We start from the raw sequence: 17,645 nt of genomic DNA on the forward strand, positions 1-17,645 counted from the left end.
TGACCATATTTGAGTGCATATATTTATAAACGCTGTCAAATTTTTGTAACCTTTTAATTGCAAAACAGTTTAACTATACACCTTCTTCTACAAATTCGACATATAAGATGCTGCAAATTCACTTTGATTATCATCTTATATAATGGATGAAACGTGAACGCTAAATGGTACTCTTTCAAATGACTATGTAACTACAGGATATCTTATTGTGTGTAAATAATTTTTATAGATAAATAATATTCTAGTTAAGAATCTTCAAGGACTTAGAAAGTTAAGATTAAAAAAAATAAAAAATAAAAAATAGCTGATAGAAAATTATGTTTCCTTCTTAAAAATAGATACAGAAATACAGAATCAAACTTGTGATTGCTTCTCGGTCAGGCAACTGTTTTCCAACATTTTAAATATTGCGCGCTGCTTCACCGCTTTGTCATCTCATATTGGACAGCTTGTTGAGACAGCGGCGAGTTTCCCTCACGTAAACTAACCAGTACAGTTGACCGGTATTGAACTGTGGCTGGGCCAAAATTCACTGTGAATGACGAGGTCGTGATAGGTGACTGTGATTTTCAGCACAGACCTCGTGGTTTGCTCGATGAAACAGATCTCTCCCGTGATCAATCGAGCGTTCGTTTGTCGAAGGATGCACAATGTTCGTGGCAACAGTTCCGAGACATTGAAACGCTCATGGTAATTGATTTATAGAAGCCAATTCGGACTTGAGATTTGTGGCATGGACACGTGATACATAGAACTGGTGACGTTATGGTGGATCTCGAAATTTGTAGATATACGTGGTACGGTTTGAGGGGAGAATATCTGAACCATAAGTAGATATAGATCGGAAGTAAGGTACAGCTCGTTTGAAAAGTAGGTTAGACACAGTCAATATTACTCTTAATCTTCCATCTTCCCGATTGCAGTCGACAGGACTCACCGACGCTGTTATTCAACTCTTCGCGAAGAAAGGAAGCACATCCGACGGCTTGTTTGCCGCGAGATAATTAACTCGAAACTTCGGCAGCGCGAGATTGAAAGTCTCTTCAGACACGTTGCCATTGTTTCCCTCTCGATGATAGTTCGGAAGAGACTCATGGTGGAAACCTCGTAGGGAGACTTTTCTCTATTTCGAACGACTAATTCATCAAAATGAAATTTAATTATCCAAATGACGAGGCTCCTTCATCGAACCTATTCTCGCTAATTTCAATCTCAACCTGATTAAAGCCGACTCGTTTCGAGTCTACATTGTTTCACGATTGAGGATTCTATACGTAGAGCGCCGTAGGTGCAGCGAGCCGCGAAGCCAACGAGGCGAAAGCCTCGTTCTCGACACGCGTATCGACGAAAAATCGGTTTCTCGATGAAACGACCGTCGATGATACAGCTTTCAGGCATTTTGCTCTTAATTCACCGCCCGTTTCTCGTTCCAACTCCCTTGTTTCTTCCCTTTTTTTTCATGGAGGAAGAAAGGGAAATCGAAATCGAGGATCGACAGCCTGTAACACTTCAACGTCGATGCGGCTTCTCGTCGATGTGTAAAATTAAAAAAAAAGGGACAGCAGACACTGGTGTTTTTTTTTCACGTGGAAATAGAGACGTGAGAGAATGTAGTTCTTGTTAGAAGCCATTCATGCTTTATAACAAATTTTAACACGAGATTTCCATTTGTATTAATATTTTTTACGAAACTTTTATGATAACGCAAATTTGAAATAAATTACCAAATTAATGTTGAATTTTAATAATACTGGTACCAAGATTAAATTACCAACTCTACCAGAAATAAAAGTCGTTATACTTTATCGATAACAATATCAGAAGTAAACAAAAAAAAGTATTAGCTTGTCCTAAAAGTTTCTTTCATTTTAATCCAATAGAACAAACTGGATCATACATAATTCAATAAAATAATATAAAATAAAACATGCTGTTTACTATTTCCTTATAAAAGGAAAGAAACTTTTGGGACAATCTAATAAATTGAATTCACACGAGAAAAATATCGAATTAATCTCGAATTGTATTAATATTGATACTAACATTAAATTACCATATCTATCAAAAGTAAAAATTGTTTAACAATAAAAGAGTCAGAAATAAACCGAATTCAAAATAGTGAAGCATTTGAAATTCCATCTACTAACCCTAAATCCTTTTTCATAAAACTACATCACCTGTATATTCGTTCCCATACTAATCCTATTCCTTTTCCAAATTGAACGTCCCTGAAACGCAACCTAAAATCTCCATATATGTATACTGTATACATATATACATACATGAATAATTACATTTTCTCGAAAACGGAGGGTAACAACCGTGGATTTTCACCGCGAAGCATAATCTAAACACAGATATTACATTCGTAGATATTATTCCAATCCCTTGAAGAATAACTGGAGGTACGCAATGTAGATTATAGTCTTCAAAATTCCGAGTAAATTTCACCCCTGTAGGTGGTAACATCAAGGGAATGGCAGCTTGCGACAAAATTACTCGCCGTAAGGGGACATTCGGGCTTGTCCCATAACAATACCGTCGAAGAATGGGGTAACTAATACAAATAAAGGGGAGGCAGTAACACCAAGTGGGATGGAAGCCGAGAACCCTCTGACGGATTCGCTGTTCCGTTTAATCGCCTCCTTTGTTTTGCTCTTGGCGGAGTAGACGCGCCTCCCTCTGAGAAAACGACTAAAGGCCGAGGGGTGGAGGAGCGGAACAAGACAAGAAGACAGTTATATTGTTGCGCAAACTGGGTCAGATAAAAGTACATCGAAGCTAAACTGTGGATGGATGGTGAAAATACACCGACTCGATTGAAATCACGTTTTCACGCGCGCCTTTTTATTTTTCTTCACTTTCTTTTTTTGCTGTTTGTTCGAGTATCGTTTTCCTCTGGGGAGAAGAAATTTTATTGAAGAGTAGTTGAAGTAGGGATGGGTCGTGAAAGAAAGCCTTCTGATGTAATAACTTACTAATTAAGACTCAGATTAATTTTACAAAGTTCAATATTTATTTTATTAGAATTGTAATTTTTTTTATCTTTACGCGCAAATCTGCTTACCTAAATTAAAATATCATTGAAATTTGAAGGCTGATATATGAATTTTCTGAGAATTGAAATTTACTGCTAGTAAAAGAGATCGAAAACCTGCAAGCTCAAGTCAGAGGATTGTTAAAACCTGGAGACCTTGGTATTAATGCTACCACAATTCAATCCTACAGCCATTAGAAGCAAAGAGAATCGGAAAGTTGTAAGACCGAGTTAAAAAGTCGTTGAATTTCGAAAGCTCAGGTGTTAATGGTCTTAGAATTTAAATCTACAGTCGCTAGTCGGTGGGAAACGAAAGAAATCGGGAACCTACAACCTCGGGCCAGAGAGTCGTTGAAACCTCAAAGCTGTGGTATTAACGTTCCTAGAATTCAATTCTGCAACCGCCAGAAACAAAAGAAATTGAAAATTTCCTATCTCAGGGTTAGAAGTCTCTTAAATTCAAAAGTTCGGAAAAATAGTACAGTTTAAAATTAATACCCAAGTTAAAATTCCAAGCGCTCAAATATGTTAACTTGATTAATACAATTTTCATAATTGTACAATTTTTTAATTCTAATGAAAATCGAAATCGATGGAAATCGGAACTGCGTGAATTTTGATAACTTTTAGAACATTACTAAGTGATTAAATATGTAAATGAAATATAAACGATGGTAACTTGAATAATTGCTTAAATCAGCAGTTATTAAATTAAAAGGGCTTGCAAGTGAATCGTGGTGATTCGTTCATCGGAAAAATGAGAAAGGAACGGCTTCGAATATATTCGTTAACTCGAGCGTAACAATGAGGTCGATTAAGCTTTCCGTTTTTATCGTCGTGTCTCACTCTTTGATTTTCCCCCGTTTTTCCTTTTTCTCATACACGTACACGTAACACGCTGCTCGTATCGGAATTCCGGCAGAGCTTGGAACTTTTTCACGCTCCACTATTCCCTAGATCTAAGTCGCAATTTCCATAAAAAAGATTTAGATCCGGCTTCCGCGCCACTCGACCGCTTCATACCTATTCATAACATGCAGATGCACGAAACGTCGTCCTTTTAGCTTGTGACCAAGGAAAAGGAACTCTCATCAGCCTTCAAAACGTTGCACAGAGTAATTTTCCGATTTTTATATTATAATTCATTTGAATTTAATAGTGAGAGATAAACTTTGTTTCTAAAACCATTTCAAATATTTCAAAATTACTAAATATTCAATATCATACTTGTCGGTTTTTACGGTGTGAATTATTTTCTTTAGAGTGAAGTGAATAAAACCATTCTGCTTTAGTTTTATAAAATAGGTTGCTTTAACAAACGTTATATTGTTTTATCAAACTGACCATTAAATTGACTTCGTAATCAATATTGTAACATGCTCTTTAATTGCAATAATGTAAGACCTAACATTGTGGTAATTATAATTTGTAGTAATTATAATTAAATTAAGTAATTTTTTTCTTTTATATCGTAGATACAAGATATAATAGAGCGTATATATCATCTTACAGTATAATACAATTCTTAATCAACATAATTCAGTAAAAATGTGCAGAGGCTCTGTCAGCAAGTATCCAACTTACATATCCTCGTATCCATCCTAGTAGTTTAAAGAGTTAATCGCGACTCTTTTATCGCAACTTCGTTTTCCTTCGTCGCAACTTCGGAAAAGCGATATACCGCGATATTAGTAAATCTTCTCTGTTCGATACTTCCCTGGAGCTTGATAAAAAGACATATTGGTAAAGTTTACGGGACGAAACCAAAGGACGTTCGAAACTCCCAAGTTGCATTCCTCTGTCAGAAGAATTTGAACGTGCATCCACGCCTTTCCAAGATACGTCTACACAACGGCATAAATACTTTTGCTTTCGTCGATGGGACTTTTATTACCGTGGGGAGAAATTACTGAGAACTTATCACGATCGTAAAATACCACGGAGAACCATCATTTGTGACTTCAGGAGACCACATGTCCGATACCATAATCGAAATCGACGTTCCGATATCAGTTTGGATTTTCACAACGAATGTCCCTTTCCTGTTCCGATCTCCTATCGATTTTCTGTTATGGCGTCGTGCAGCTATCCCAGCGATGTCCTACCTTAACACATTTATCATAGAAATATATTGTGCGTACTTTAAGCTTTATATATGTTGCGCACGCGTGTTCTTCCTAATTCTATTATTACGTAAAAGTATTACAAGTTGATTTTATCTTTTGTTAAAGGTAGCTTATAGAAAGTGCTATAGATATGAAAATGGACGAAAGTTACAGATTCCTATAGTTTGCAGAATTACAAATGATTTTTACAAATTTATAAAATATTCTGCCGAAGAGTGATTGAAATGAACAGTATTCGTAAGGATCTCGACAGATGAAAGTTTTGGATGGAGAAAGTTAGGGTTTAAGTTTTTTTAGATCTTATGAACACTTCAGTGTTGCATGTTATTAGAAACGTATCTGCTTCTTGAATTTTATTATTATCAACGTCTTAATAGCCCAGTAACGCATTGCCAAAGATGATTCAAATAAACAAAATACATAAGGCCATATCAACATCAAAAACAGAAAAACAATCCGTCTAATATTAATATCTAATCAAATCTATCAATACAATTACGCTGTATAGTCAAACATACGATAGTTTAATATCTATCATCCAAATTTTTCAAAAACCAGTTCCGTCCTAATGGAGACCATTCTAGTCCATTTTCAATAATTTCCTAATCCAATATATAAAGAGTGAAAACAAAATCAACGCCGGGATAGGAGAGCATTAATGGAGAGGAACGAAGGGAACGAAGATGCAGACGTTAACTGAAACGGTATAAGTAATTGAAATGTTTCGATGGAGGGAAGAAACGATAAAGAAGAAACGTTCGATTTCGTTTCGGCTTGACCGAACCCAGCTATACGGCAAGCACGATAAACTGAGAGCAAAGACTTCAAACGACGTATCTCGAGCAACTTCTTCCTAAATTTGGAAATGAGGAAAATGGCCAGTGGTCGAGGGAATTCGAGCGCCGTATTTTGACTGGACCACTGCAGATGTTACGTCACGTTTGTAGAAACGATACGGTGGTTTGATTGATCAAAGGGAACACGTTTCTGATGAGTATCCAACCCGAGATACCTTCGTTCCCTTTTATTTTTTCCCTTTTTTTTTATTTTTCTTCTTTCTTTTTTGTCTTTTTGCCCCTCTTTTTCTTCCAGCCAGGACCAGGTTTTCCAGCGTCAATTACGCTCATCCACCGACCAAAATGAAGGCACTCCTCGGTAAAGTTTTTTCTTTTAGAAGTGCGCATCCGTATCTTCCGCCGGCAAAGGCACCAACGAATTGGATTTACCACCAGACCCATGCTACCCTCTCAGAGCTCTTATTTTATTTCCATTACGATCGCGACACGATCTGATCAGAGCCGATGGATGCTTTTTAGGAAAATCACAGACGAATGGAACATACATACGCTACATTGGAATGGAGAACACTAGATTGGAATCGGTGATTTGATTTGCTCGAGTGTCGCGTTACTACTGTTGGATGCTGTTGATTAATTGCTCGTGACAAATTGATGCTCCATGAAGCATATTGCTCTAACATTTCACAGATGTAAAGTTGAACGATTTTTAAAATAAATAAAATAGAAATGCGATCGATGAAAGGTCAATTAAAATAAATAGCATAGTAACACGACCGATGAAAATACGATATCCCAGCCAATCGTAAACTATAATTTGTCAAACATATAATTTCGATCCAGTGATCTAGAAATTCCTAGTAGCTACGTATGTGCAGATACGTTATTGACCAATTCTCAAGTGCAACAACAAATTTTCACCTAGAAAAGTAGACCGTTGAATGAAGTATCTAAAGTATAAAATCAAATAACGAAAGAATATTTCACGATCAGGGCCATCAGCGTAAAAATCAATTCACCATTCATCGAAAATTAGGCCAAAAGCCTTAGCTTACCGTCATTCAATCGTTCACAATGTTGAATGATCCATTTGAAGGAAACAGATCGACAATCAGGGAAAGCTGCTTCGATCACCTCCCACAGGAGCCATTTCCGGAGTCAAGCTTTCCACCGAGCCCGTTTGCCGGCTACGAGCTTTCGTCGCAGCTCCAGTAAAATACCCATCAGGAGTATCCACGTCTACATCCAGTCTGGTCAGGACGTTCCGATTTGATGGACGACGTTGTCGATTCAACGACGAAGCAATTGCCGCCCGAATGGCAGCCGCGTCGCGTTACTCGAGCACTTTCGATTGTCTATTCACCTTGAAACCGCAACCGTTTCCAGAACTACCGTTTCCACGCGAGCTGCGCTATTTTCTCGCACGATCGACGACCGCGAATTCACACGTGTTCCCATTATTCTAAATCTGCGTGACACTTGTTCACTAGGGAAGATTACAGCTTTGGACACAGCGTGCTCTTTGCTTTCTGTGTTTTCCTTTTATTGGGAACGAGTAACTTGTTATCTCTCTGATGCGATCTCACGTTGTGAGATCAACATTGCTCTTAATTAATTATGGTTTGTAGAAATGTTGATATGAGGATAAGCTTTTATTCAGGAAATGTAAAATATATATAGGTCATAAATGAATTGATCTGTCTTTATATTTCTTCCTTTCGAATTTTTATTTATATTAAGAATAGTATCAAACATTCGACGTTATGAATTTTTGTATAATGTAGAGTATAGAGAATTTGATAAGTATCCCAGAATTGTTTCTGATCTTTTCAAAGGATAGAGTAGCAGATAGATTAGATTTGGATGTAAACGGCTCTGTCTATGTAATAATACAATAATTATAAGTTAAAAATGATGATAGACTACTATTTTATATGCCAAGACTGCTATTGTTTTCTTCTAGGAGACATGAAAAATTTGAGTAGATTCTTTTACGGAAATAAAAATGGAGATTTGAAGCCCTCGCCCGAGAGTTGTAGAAGTAGAACGTAACTTCCATGATCCGGCGGATTTCTGTACAGTTCATACATCAAGAAATTTATTATACTTTCATTGAATCTGACCCAAGTTTAACAATACAAACGGCTCCTACTTAGAAGTATCATATTTTCCGAACGTTTTTCCCATTCAGTAAGAAGATAATCTTTCTCTTACGATCTCATGAAAGTCGATCGTAAAATATCCCACAAAAGGGTCCAACTACCTAATTTACAAAGTTGTTTTCGCGACGAATGAAAAAGGAAGCTGAAAAGAAAAGAATCTTATATTTTCTTATCGAATCTACTGGCCCATTGTGAAGTATCGAAACTTTCATGCAAATTCTTGCTGAAGTTTTAACGAGGCATTTAAGACAATGCTTCGTGCAATAGACTATTGGTGGACAAGGCGAAGGCAACAAAAGGGGAAAACGTAATGCCATTCGATAATATGAAAATAATTGATCGGAGCTTATATAATATATTATCAAACATGTGAATGCACGCTAGTCTAGTAGCTGAAAACATACTGACAAGAGAATCTCTTTCATTATTACGTCATACAAGAAACCTATATTGAACTTTCTATAATAAACAATGCACCACTGTATCGTAGAAGTATGTATTTGCAAACAGCTTTTCATATAAGTAATGATTAATAATACCTGTAGATTAGTAATGAAAATAATAATGGAGTAATAGCAACTTGATTGTATCATAACTTTTGTTTTGTACGACAAAGATATTTTGTCGAAATTTTCCACGTGTATATTTTTCTCCATTTCATACGATCATTTCTATGAGACATTTAACCATTTCTATCTAAAATCTTTGTAACAATAATAATCTTATTCTTTTGTCATACAATAATCTATATCACTTATTTTCAGTTCAAATATCCTTTCTTCGTACCTATAACATTCTAGACCAGGTATATGTAGGTATGTACTTATCTACTTCGTACATCTATCATCCTATTCTAAACACTCTTGACACGCTCGATAAAATCCTATCGCCTTCACAGTGATACTCTTACAAAAATGTCTGACACGCTTTTCATCATATCGTATCATGTTTCAGGCTGAAATTCCAATCTTTATATTAACTTTCCAATTCCTATAGATACCTACAGGCGCCTCTCTTCGTTCTATGTTACACGTATTTCTAAATATCTTGTTGATTCGAATAAATAAACATCTCTGACGAAAAAAATCTCAGACGAAAATCCAAGGGCCAATTTCTATTCAAACAGCAATATTTATATAATATATTCCACCTCGCACAAATTATTCCATCCTTCCCTAGAGGAAGGAATAATTGGGACCAAAGGACGGCCGCACAAACCGATCGTATATCCATAGAAAGTCGAAACCATGCATAGAGATCGTCGAGTATCCCACAGGACCCCATACAAAGGTCACTGTTGACCCTACGTCGGCCAAACAATTTCCCCACAATGCATTCGATATTAGCGACAGCGTGGAGACGCACGCAGGGAGCGATGAATTTTCCGGTGAAATAGATACGTGGCATCTAACAGAATTTATTCAAATCCCTATCGTTCTGGTCTCTGTGGCGCAATAAGCCAGCGCCGTCCGTGGTTTTATGAATAATGCAACGCTTCTGGTGGCTCCTTCTTTTGCGCTTAGAACGCGAGACAGCCGGCGCGTATAAGAGCCATAGGTGTGCCCGGTTCTTAAGAAGTGTGCAAGCTCGTATCGGTGACAGAATGGCGGGCAAGGAGATGAAGATTTGCCCTATTCGCCGTGTGAAGCGCAGTTGACACACTTTCTAGGCTGCGATCGATACGTCACCCATACCATAGACGAGTAAGAAGATCATTGTGGTCTGTGGATTGCCAATAGAGAATGCATATGTATATGAGAGAGACAGAGAGGGAGAGAGGGAGAGAGAGAGAGAGAGAGGAGGTGAGGAGTTTAATTCGTAATGGTGTATTCTCTGCGAGTGGTACGAGTATCGATCGCGACGCAACTGCTGTTGCACGCCGTCACGCTAATGCAACGACAACGTCGATCATCGGGACCGCTGAATTTTCAACAGGACGCGTGTCTCCAGGTTCTACGATTATGCTTCGTAGTTTCGAACACTGGCTACGAGCTGATCACTACAGCGCAGTGTGGTTTGGAAACTGTGGAAGGAGGTTTTCTTGGTTCTGATGGCTTCTCGTGATTTAATGGCATATTAGGATTGATTCCAATAAGCGGACAGGCGTTTTAAAAATACTTTGTAGAGGTTGATTTATTTCTGACTTACAATTACAGCTTCTAATAATTTATTAGATAGATAGAAGAGTATGCTAATATGAATCAACGTATGCGAGTATGAGTTAATCACCGTGATGTAGTTTAGGAATCGAGAAGTGAAGAATTTTTTATTTCTGGTAGTTTTAATTTGAGGTAGGTTCTGGTCGATGTTTTAAGGAAACGTTGTAAAAATTACTGTTTCTTTTTCATAAAATGTGAACTAATCTGTTAGAGGAATAGATTATGCTAATTGTATATTAACAAAATAAAATGAAAATTCAGATTAATCCCAAAGACTCATAGTCAGCAAATAAAAGTAAATGTTCTATTATTCAGTCGTATAATGTATAGATATGCGATTACAAGTATTATATGATTATATATGTGTACATAATATCAATATTGATGTTACATTTATTATTGGTACAATTACCGATACAAATGAAAATTGGAACGTGCTACGATCCAGCATGTTAGAATGTGTATTTGCAGAGTCAGTTATGTTGCATGACGTTTGATAGATTGACTGTATTTCACGTGTGATCTTGATGGATCGCCTGGCCGCAGTTGGATTTATCGCCGAATTCACCACGACGGAGCTTCTCGCGAATATTCTTCGCCCAACTAATTTGAAGCGAAGATGTCGGAGTCGCGTGAAATCCGACTTTTAAACTTAACGACAATCTCACGTGGAACTGGGTAACGTAATAGGACTTCTCAGAACTTTATCACGTGAATAATAGATAAAATCATATTTCAAGGAACTTGTTGGTTGACGGGATAGCTTGTCGGTGACAGAAATGAACGTCGTCTAATCAGCGATGACATATCTTTTCTTTCATACGTTAAAAACACATCGAAGAATTTATCGAATACATCAATCTTCGAATTATTGTTTCTTATCTCTAATTTTGGGAAGTAACGTGCAATTAGAAGTCGAGATTTTTCAAAATATTATAATCTACGATAATACAGACTACAGGATACAGAGATAGAGAATTAAATAGTATACTATAGACATTAATAAATCGTAGTCATCGATCATTCTGTACAATCCTGTGTGCATTCGCACTCGGATAATTTTTCAAATCAGCAAAATAAATTTAGTTGCCATCAGCATGCAATATATAGAATCGGTAGACAATACCCACATATACACTACTACTCTTCAGTATACTCAGTATAAGCATAAATTACAACGCATTTAGTTATGAAATAAAATAGATATTTATCAATCGCGTATATAAAAAAACTGAATTTCTAAGATTTCATTACAATTCGTATTTAAAAGCAAACGTTCTGTGACTTACTACTGATGACTATCTACAACTATATAAATTTCAAAATTCTATTGCATCTTTTTGATAATGCACAATAGATTTACAATCCCTTTAAAAGCTCCTCAATATAACCCGCTAAAATTATTTTTGAAAAAAACTTCTCGACAGATTTAGAACAAACCAGAAATCGATAAATCTCGTAAATAGTCATACTACAATTTCAAAGCACTTCATCGAGACGCCAACGAAATTAGAGTCAGACACGTGCATCCATGAGCCATATCGAGAATGCAATCAAACTCGAGCGTTAATTCGATTAAATTCACGAACAGAGTACGCCATTCCATTTGTCGTTTATCGCGCTTTGAAACGACCAATTGACGATAACGGAACTGTAAGGAACTAGATATAGTCGATAATACATATTTGTCGCCTTAAAACAAACAATTTTATTATTGTGCTATTATAACGATATTTAACCAAAGCTTAATTTTACGACGTGAGCTTTCTTCGAAATCCGTTTATACTTAAGTAGCTGGCTTCGAACGTTTGAATATACTGCTCACGGTTTTCCAACGTTATATCATCGTACTAGCAAATAATCTAATTCCTATAAGTGCTGACATCTCGTCTCCTTCTTTTCTAAAACCGTATTCAAATAGGAAAGTAATTCGTGGGTTAAGAAGGATTCAGACGTTAGGAAGAAACAGCAAATTTTAACGCGATGGAAATTGCTAGATTTCAAGCAAGATTTAGATTTAGAACGGAAGTCTTGATTTATAACCCTATGCTAATTGGAACATGCACTGCGGTTAAGGACTTTGTGAGAATTTGTTTGAGAAGCTGGCTTTCGGGGATTTAGAATGAATTTGAAATTGATACATTGCGAGCTGGTATAATTAGAAAATTAGGGGATCAAGAATATTCATGATCTCTTGAGTTGCACTATTCAGCGTTGTAAAAATAAAGTAGCACTCGAAATTGTTACCTTCGTCCTCTAAATATTTCTAACAGAGGTAAAAAGATATTCCCGACATAGTCGCGTTTTTTATCTCCATTTATAGCTTATGCTCCTTGAGTTTAACTAGGAAAATTGGAAAATCCAATATAAATATATAAATATAAATCCAAAATAAAATATCCAAAGTAAATTACTCGGTATAATACGTAATAAATAAAACAAATTTCTACTTGTTCCTGTAATTATTTACATAAAAATTGCGTAAGTATCCGTAGTCTAATTGTTAACACCAATTATTACAATCATAACTCTATACGTATTTCTTTCATCCAATCCTAACCCAAAGATCTAACTTCAAGATAAAACTTTCTTTCTCTCTAACCATTTCGCATTCGTTCTCTTCAAACATGGTCTACCATTTTTAGCTCTAAAAAAATTTGCAAAGGAGGAAACGTCGAACATTTATCGAGCAAACACATCTCCTTGATCGACCGTTGCTTTTCGAGTTTCTTTCGCCTAAAGCGACCAAAGTCAGGAAACTCACCGGTATTCGGAACCCTCGCTCAGCTGTCTGACTGTAATAGGGAATTCACTGGGTCCGTGTGCCTTCAGGAGCTCCTGCAACCGCACCAACCCTTCGTTATTCTCGTAGATGATGGTAAAGCTCTTCCAGCCCCAGGCTTTCACCAAATCAACGTATGCCTGAAACACAGTAGTCGCTTATTAGCCAGAATCGCGAACCTCGAACGACGATCCGTCGTCTCACTAGGAAATACTTTGCTCAGTTCCCGGTAATACCGGATTCCATGAACTAGTTTGCATGTACGAGTTTTCTGACGCGATTCGAACTTTCAAAGGTGTAATGGACCGTGCGAGGACGAACACGTCGATGCACCATGCAAATGAGAGCGCACCCGACTTTATCGCGATTGATAAATTAGTCGGTTGCTGGCAAGGTTATAGACTCTGAATGGAAGATGTTTCGATTTAATAAAACGGAAACTTGTAATTCTAGTTCTTCGGTCGTATCTTATGCGGTACAACTGTTCCAAGAGTTTGTGGCAAGATTTAGTTTAGACTCTACATTCTAAACGATTTATTAGTGAACTTTTTCCTAACAATAAATTATGTTTGAGATTTGTTTAATGTGAATTATTAATAAGAATTGATTTAGAATTAGATATGATAATAATCAATTCATACATCGTTATGTTACTACAATAGGCGGATATATTTCTTCAAAATATAACTCGAATGATATTTCAAGGTTTCTTGAGGGAAATACATTTATTATACAAATATTATGAGTGTATTTCTTGGAGAAAATTATGTTCATAGATATTCATTAATTTTATGGACATTTTATATTTCATTCTTAACATTTATCGTTAACTGGTACATTTCTAAATTATTTAGTAGGTACAGACATTCATCTGTAATTTTTGCATCTATTAGATATTCATATCTAAATATAGATTCACAATCATCTTAATATTTAAAAACGCGTTGATTGTTTACTAGTAAACAAAGGTTTATCTGTAATTCGATGATTAGTTTTTAATGGAAATAACATTCTATTTTGTAATTTTTACACTAAAAATGTATATGTATTAGCTTCTTTTTAATGGATGTAGATGATGTAATTGGTATTACTAACGTTAAATGCGTAACGGTACAATTACTATAGAAACAAGTAATAATCAATGATATCTCATTACCATGTTAAATAAGTAAATAAACAACGAAAACCGAATGACTAATAGTTTATACTCGAACGATAAATATTATACATTTTAATCGAGGTTCGTCTTCTTGGAATCGTCTTCTGTCAAATTCAAATCGATCGCAGCAATTAATTTTAACAGAACGTAACGGTCTGGAAACCGGCCGCGCCCTTCAATTATCAATTTTCACTTTAAATTCCATTGGAATGTTAGATTGCAATCCGTCCCGATGAAATATCGATAACGTTACCTATAAATTGAAACTATCACGGATGTTCTATGGACGCCATTATTGCGGCCATGAGATGCTATAAAATATCATGGTCATACATGTAGCAACGTCCTGTCTTCATGTTGGTGATACTTTTAGTCATATCTTTGCGCGAGTTTCGTTTTCTCCGTTACAGAAACGCTGATGACGACGATCACGACCGTCGATTTTTCTGCATTCTTTGATTTCCCGAGCAAGAAGCTTAATAGTAGATATCATTCCAGTTTGACTCGATGGAATACTCTTCGTACTGCAATGTATCTTCTCTATTATTTATTATATCCAGGATTTGCATCCTTAAACGAGAAGCGAAAATGGTGAAACGATGTAAGTGCAAAAAAAAAAAAAAAAAAAGAAAAAGAGAATGGAAAATGAGATTTTAGTGAAAAGGAGGCGTATATTTCAAACTTGATGTGCGATGAAAATAGAAGATAGAAGATGATACAAATGTAGAGATGATAGAAATTAGAATTTATTTTGGATTTTAAGACTGTCACAAGACAGAATTATAATGTCAAATGTCAAGTAAATTAAGACTAAAAAAGATAAAAAATAAATGAAAAATAACAAGCTATGAATAAGATTACCTATATGTAGATATTGAATAAATTTAATTAATCCTATAAATTTATTTTTCCAATGTCAAAATTAATAGGAAAGAGTTTCTTGTTCCTACCACTAAAATTTTAATTTCTGGCATTTAAATCGTTTACCATTTCCACTTCTGAAACATTTTCAAATTACAATTACATTGAAAAAATTGAAACTTCGTAATTCAATTGTAAAATCATTATGCATTAAATATTTTTTTAAAGTGACTGAAGACTTTGAAACTACTCGGGGTTTAATTTCGAGGACACGAAAACGCAGGAGTTAATAAAGCCTCTCGTGGTTCGCATTCAACTATTTACTTCGCGATATAAGGTAAACTATTTCGCAAGAATCTTCTCTTTAAGTTGCTCCCAGAGACGGAATTTTGACTTCGCCGGAACAATGGAAAAAGTATGAAAAATGGAAAAATCGCAAAAAATTCCCGTCGTTGCTATTATCTTCCGTTTCAGCCATTTCTATCATTGATCATCTCAGAATTTACTTCTGAGGTCCAGCTACTTCTTTATGTGCAAATAAACACAGTGCCAACTATCATTATTCCTCGACCTGTACCGACTAGATAACATTGGTATCTAATAACATTGGTACCCTGCAACGCAATTTGTTTGTAAAACGTGATAATACCTTACAATATGGTGTCGTTCATAGGACGTTTCAATTTTCAATATGTAAAATTCAAAGTACATGTTGTGTATTACAAATAACATTTAATCCTTTTGTTTCAATAAGAACAATTCATTACACCAAATGTCTATTGAGTATTACAAATAGCATTTGATCCTTCTTTTTCAATATTTCACATTCACTACTCCAAATTCCTAATAACACTAAATACTTTCCCATTAAGTACAATTTGTTACACCAAATATTTATTGAGTATTTCAAATAACATTTGGTTCTTTTCCTGCAATATTAAAAATTCGTCTGAATATCTATTCAAAATATAATTATATAAATCTGTCTGTTTTCGCCATACCATTTTAATTAAAAAATATTGATATAATGAATTTGGATACTCATAAAGATTATTACTTTTGATGTTGCTGTGTGATGCGTTGTGTAAAAGTTTCTTTATGCTTTTTCGTTCTTTCAAATATATATAACGATAAAATTTGCTGCGGCAAGAAACTTAAATAACATTTACTCATAAACCCTGAAGAATCGTGATAATAAAACACAACAGATGTTGCAAGAATTTCGCACGACACAGTACGCAACAAGATGTTTCGTAAACGCGCAGGTGTATAAGTTTCATGAGCAAGTAGAAAAAGGTCTGGTCCGGTAATATCGATCGGAAGTTAAAGAAGTTTAGAACCGCAGTTCTACGCTCGGCAACTGTGCCGCTGATGTTTCGAAAGTTAGCAAGGGTGCGCGGACCTGGCGCGTATTTAGCCCTGGCTATAGCTTTTCTATGGGGAAGGCTGGGCTTTTACGTGGAAAACGACTATTACAGCCGACCGGCTCTCTGCAATGGCCGAATCGAGATCCAGGAAGCAACTTCGCGACTGAGTTTTCACGAGGATCCGCCTTGGCGGTAACTCGCGTTTCGAACCCGCTTTTCCGATAATCCGAACTTCCTAAAAGCGCCGCTGTATATTTTCCGGCGAGTAACTTTCGCCAGTATGGAGCGGAGTATCCGCCTTCTTTCTCTTTCTCCCTCTCTTTCTCTCTCTATTTTTCCACCCCTTTCAGTCTCTTCCACACACCCCACCCTCTTCTCAAAAGGTTATGCTTTTCAGGTTTTACAACAACCACTATGCGACGTAAACTCGTTCCCAGATTTTGCCTAGGATATCTTGAACGACACACAAAGCACCTTGGCTCGCGCACACAGGATTCAAGGATAAATTCAAATTGGCTTGTTTACTAAACCATTGATTGCCAATGCTCGAGACTGCATCAATTTTTCAGCGGTTTCTACTTTATTTGCCGTTGGAATGAGCTTTTTAGACCATCTCGTTTTATCTTTGATCGGGCGCTTTTTAGACTGTTAAGAGTCCTTTCTTTGATCGAGACGACTCGTTTAATGGAGGGTTTCTCGGGAACTCGTTCTTTTGAGAAAAACTAAGGGTTGTAAAATGGGGGTAGAATGATGTTATGGTAGGTGGATTACAATGGATTGTTAGTTTTGTAGGTTGGGTGAAGGATATTGATTGTTTTAACTGAGATCTTCATTAATTAGCCTATCTGTGACCTCTTATATGATGTTCTATTAATTGATAATAGCAGTAAATTGATAACTGACATGGGTGGATAAGTTTCTATCACATAAATTGCTTTCTATCATTTTTTTCAATTTTTCTTGAAGAGGATGACTAACTAACTGATCTGTATAATTTGTACATTTTCGTTTCATTATCAAACATGTTGCTGTTATATCTACAGGGAAATTATTAATACTACTAATTTATAACTCGTAGCTCCGAACTGACAGATTCATTTTTTAAATTTCATGTTTTATAGTTTCTCCCTTATTAGTCGATCAGCCTGATAAAAATGATTTGACATGACAATTATGATGTGGTGCCAATTACCCG

General features: G+C 36.0%; 1 protein-coding gene across 1 annotated transcript in view; it reads right to left on the reverse strand.

Moving 5' to 3' along the window:
• Kair1d (Kainate-type ionotropic glutamate receptor subunit 1D) overlaps positions 1–17,645 on the reverse strand; it is a 227,897-nt gene that overhangs the window by 87,737 nt on the left and 122,515 nt on the right. Inside the window, exon 5 of the mRNA XM_072006141.1 lies at positions 13,046–13,203. Within this exon, the coding sequence (XP_071862242.1) occupies positions 13,046–13,203 (158 nt within the window). The remainder of the gene's footprint in view (positions 1–13,045; positions 13,204–17,645) is intronic.

Source organism: Bombus fervidus, chromosome 6 (assembly GCF_041682495.2).
Source record: "Bombus fervidus isolate BK054 chromosome 6, iyBomFerv1, whole genome shotgun sequence".
Lineage (NCBI taxonomy): Eukaryota > Metazoa > Arthropoda > Insecta > Hymenoptera > Apidae > Bombus > Bombus fervidus.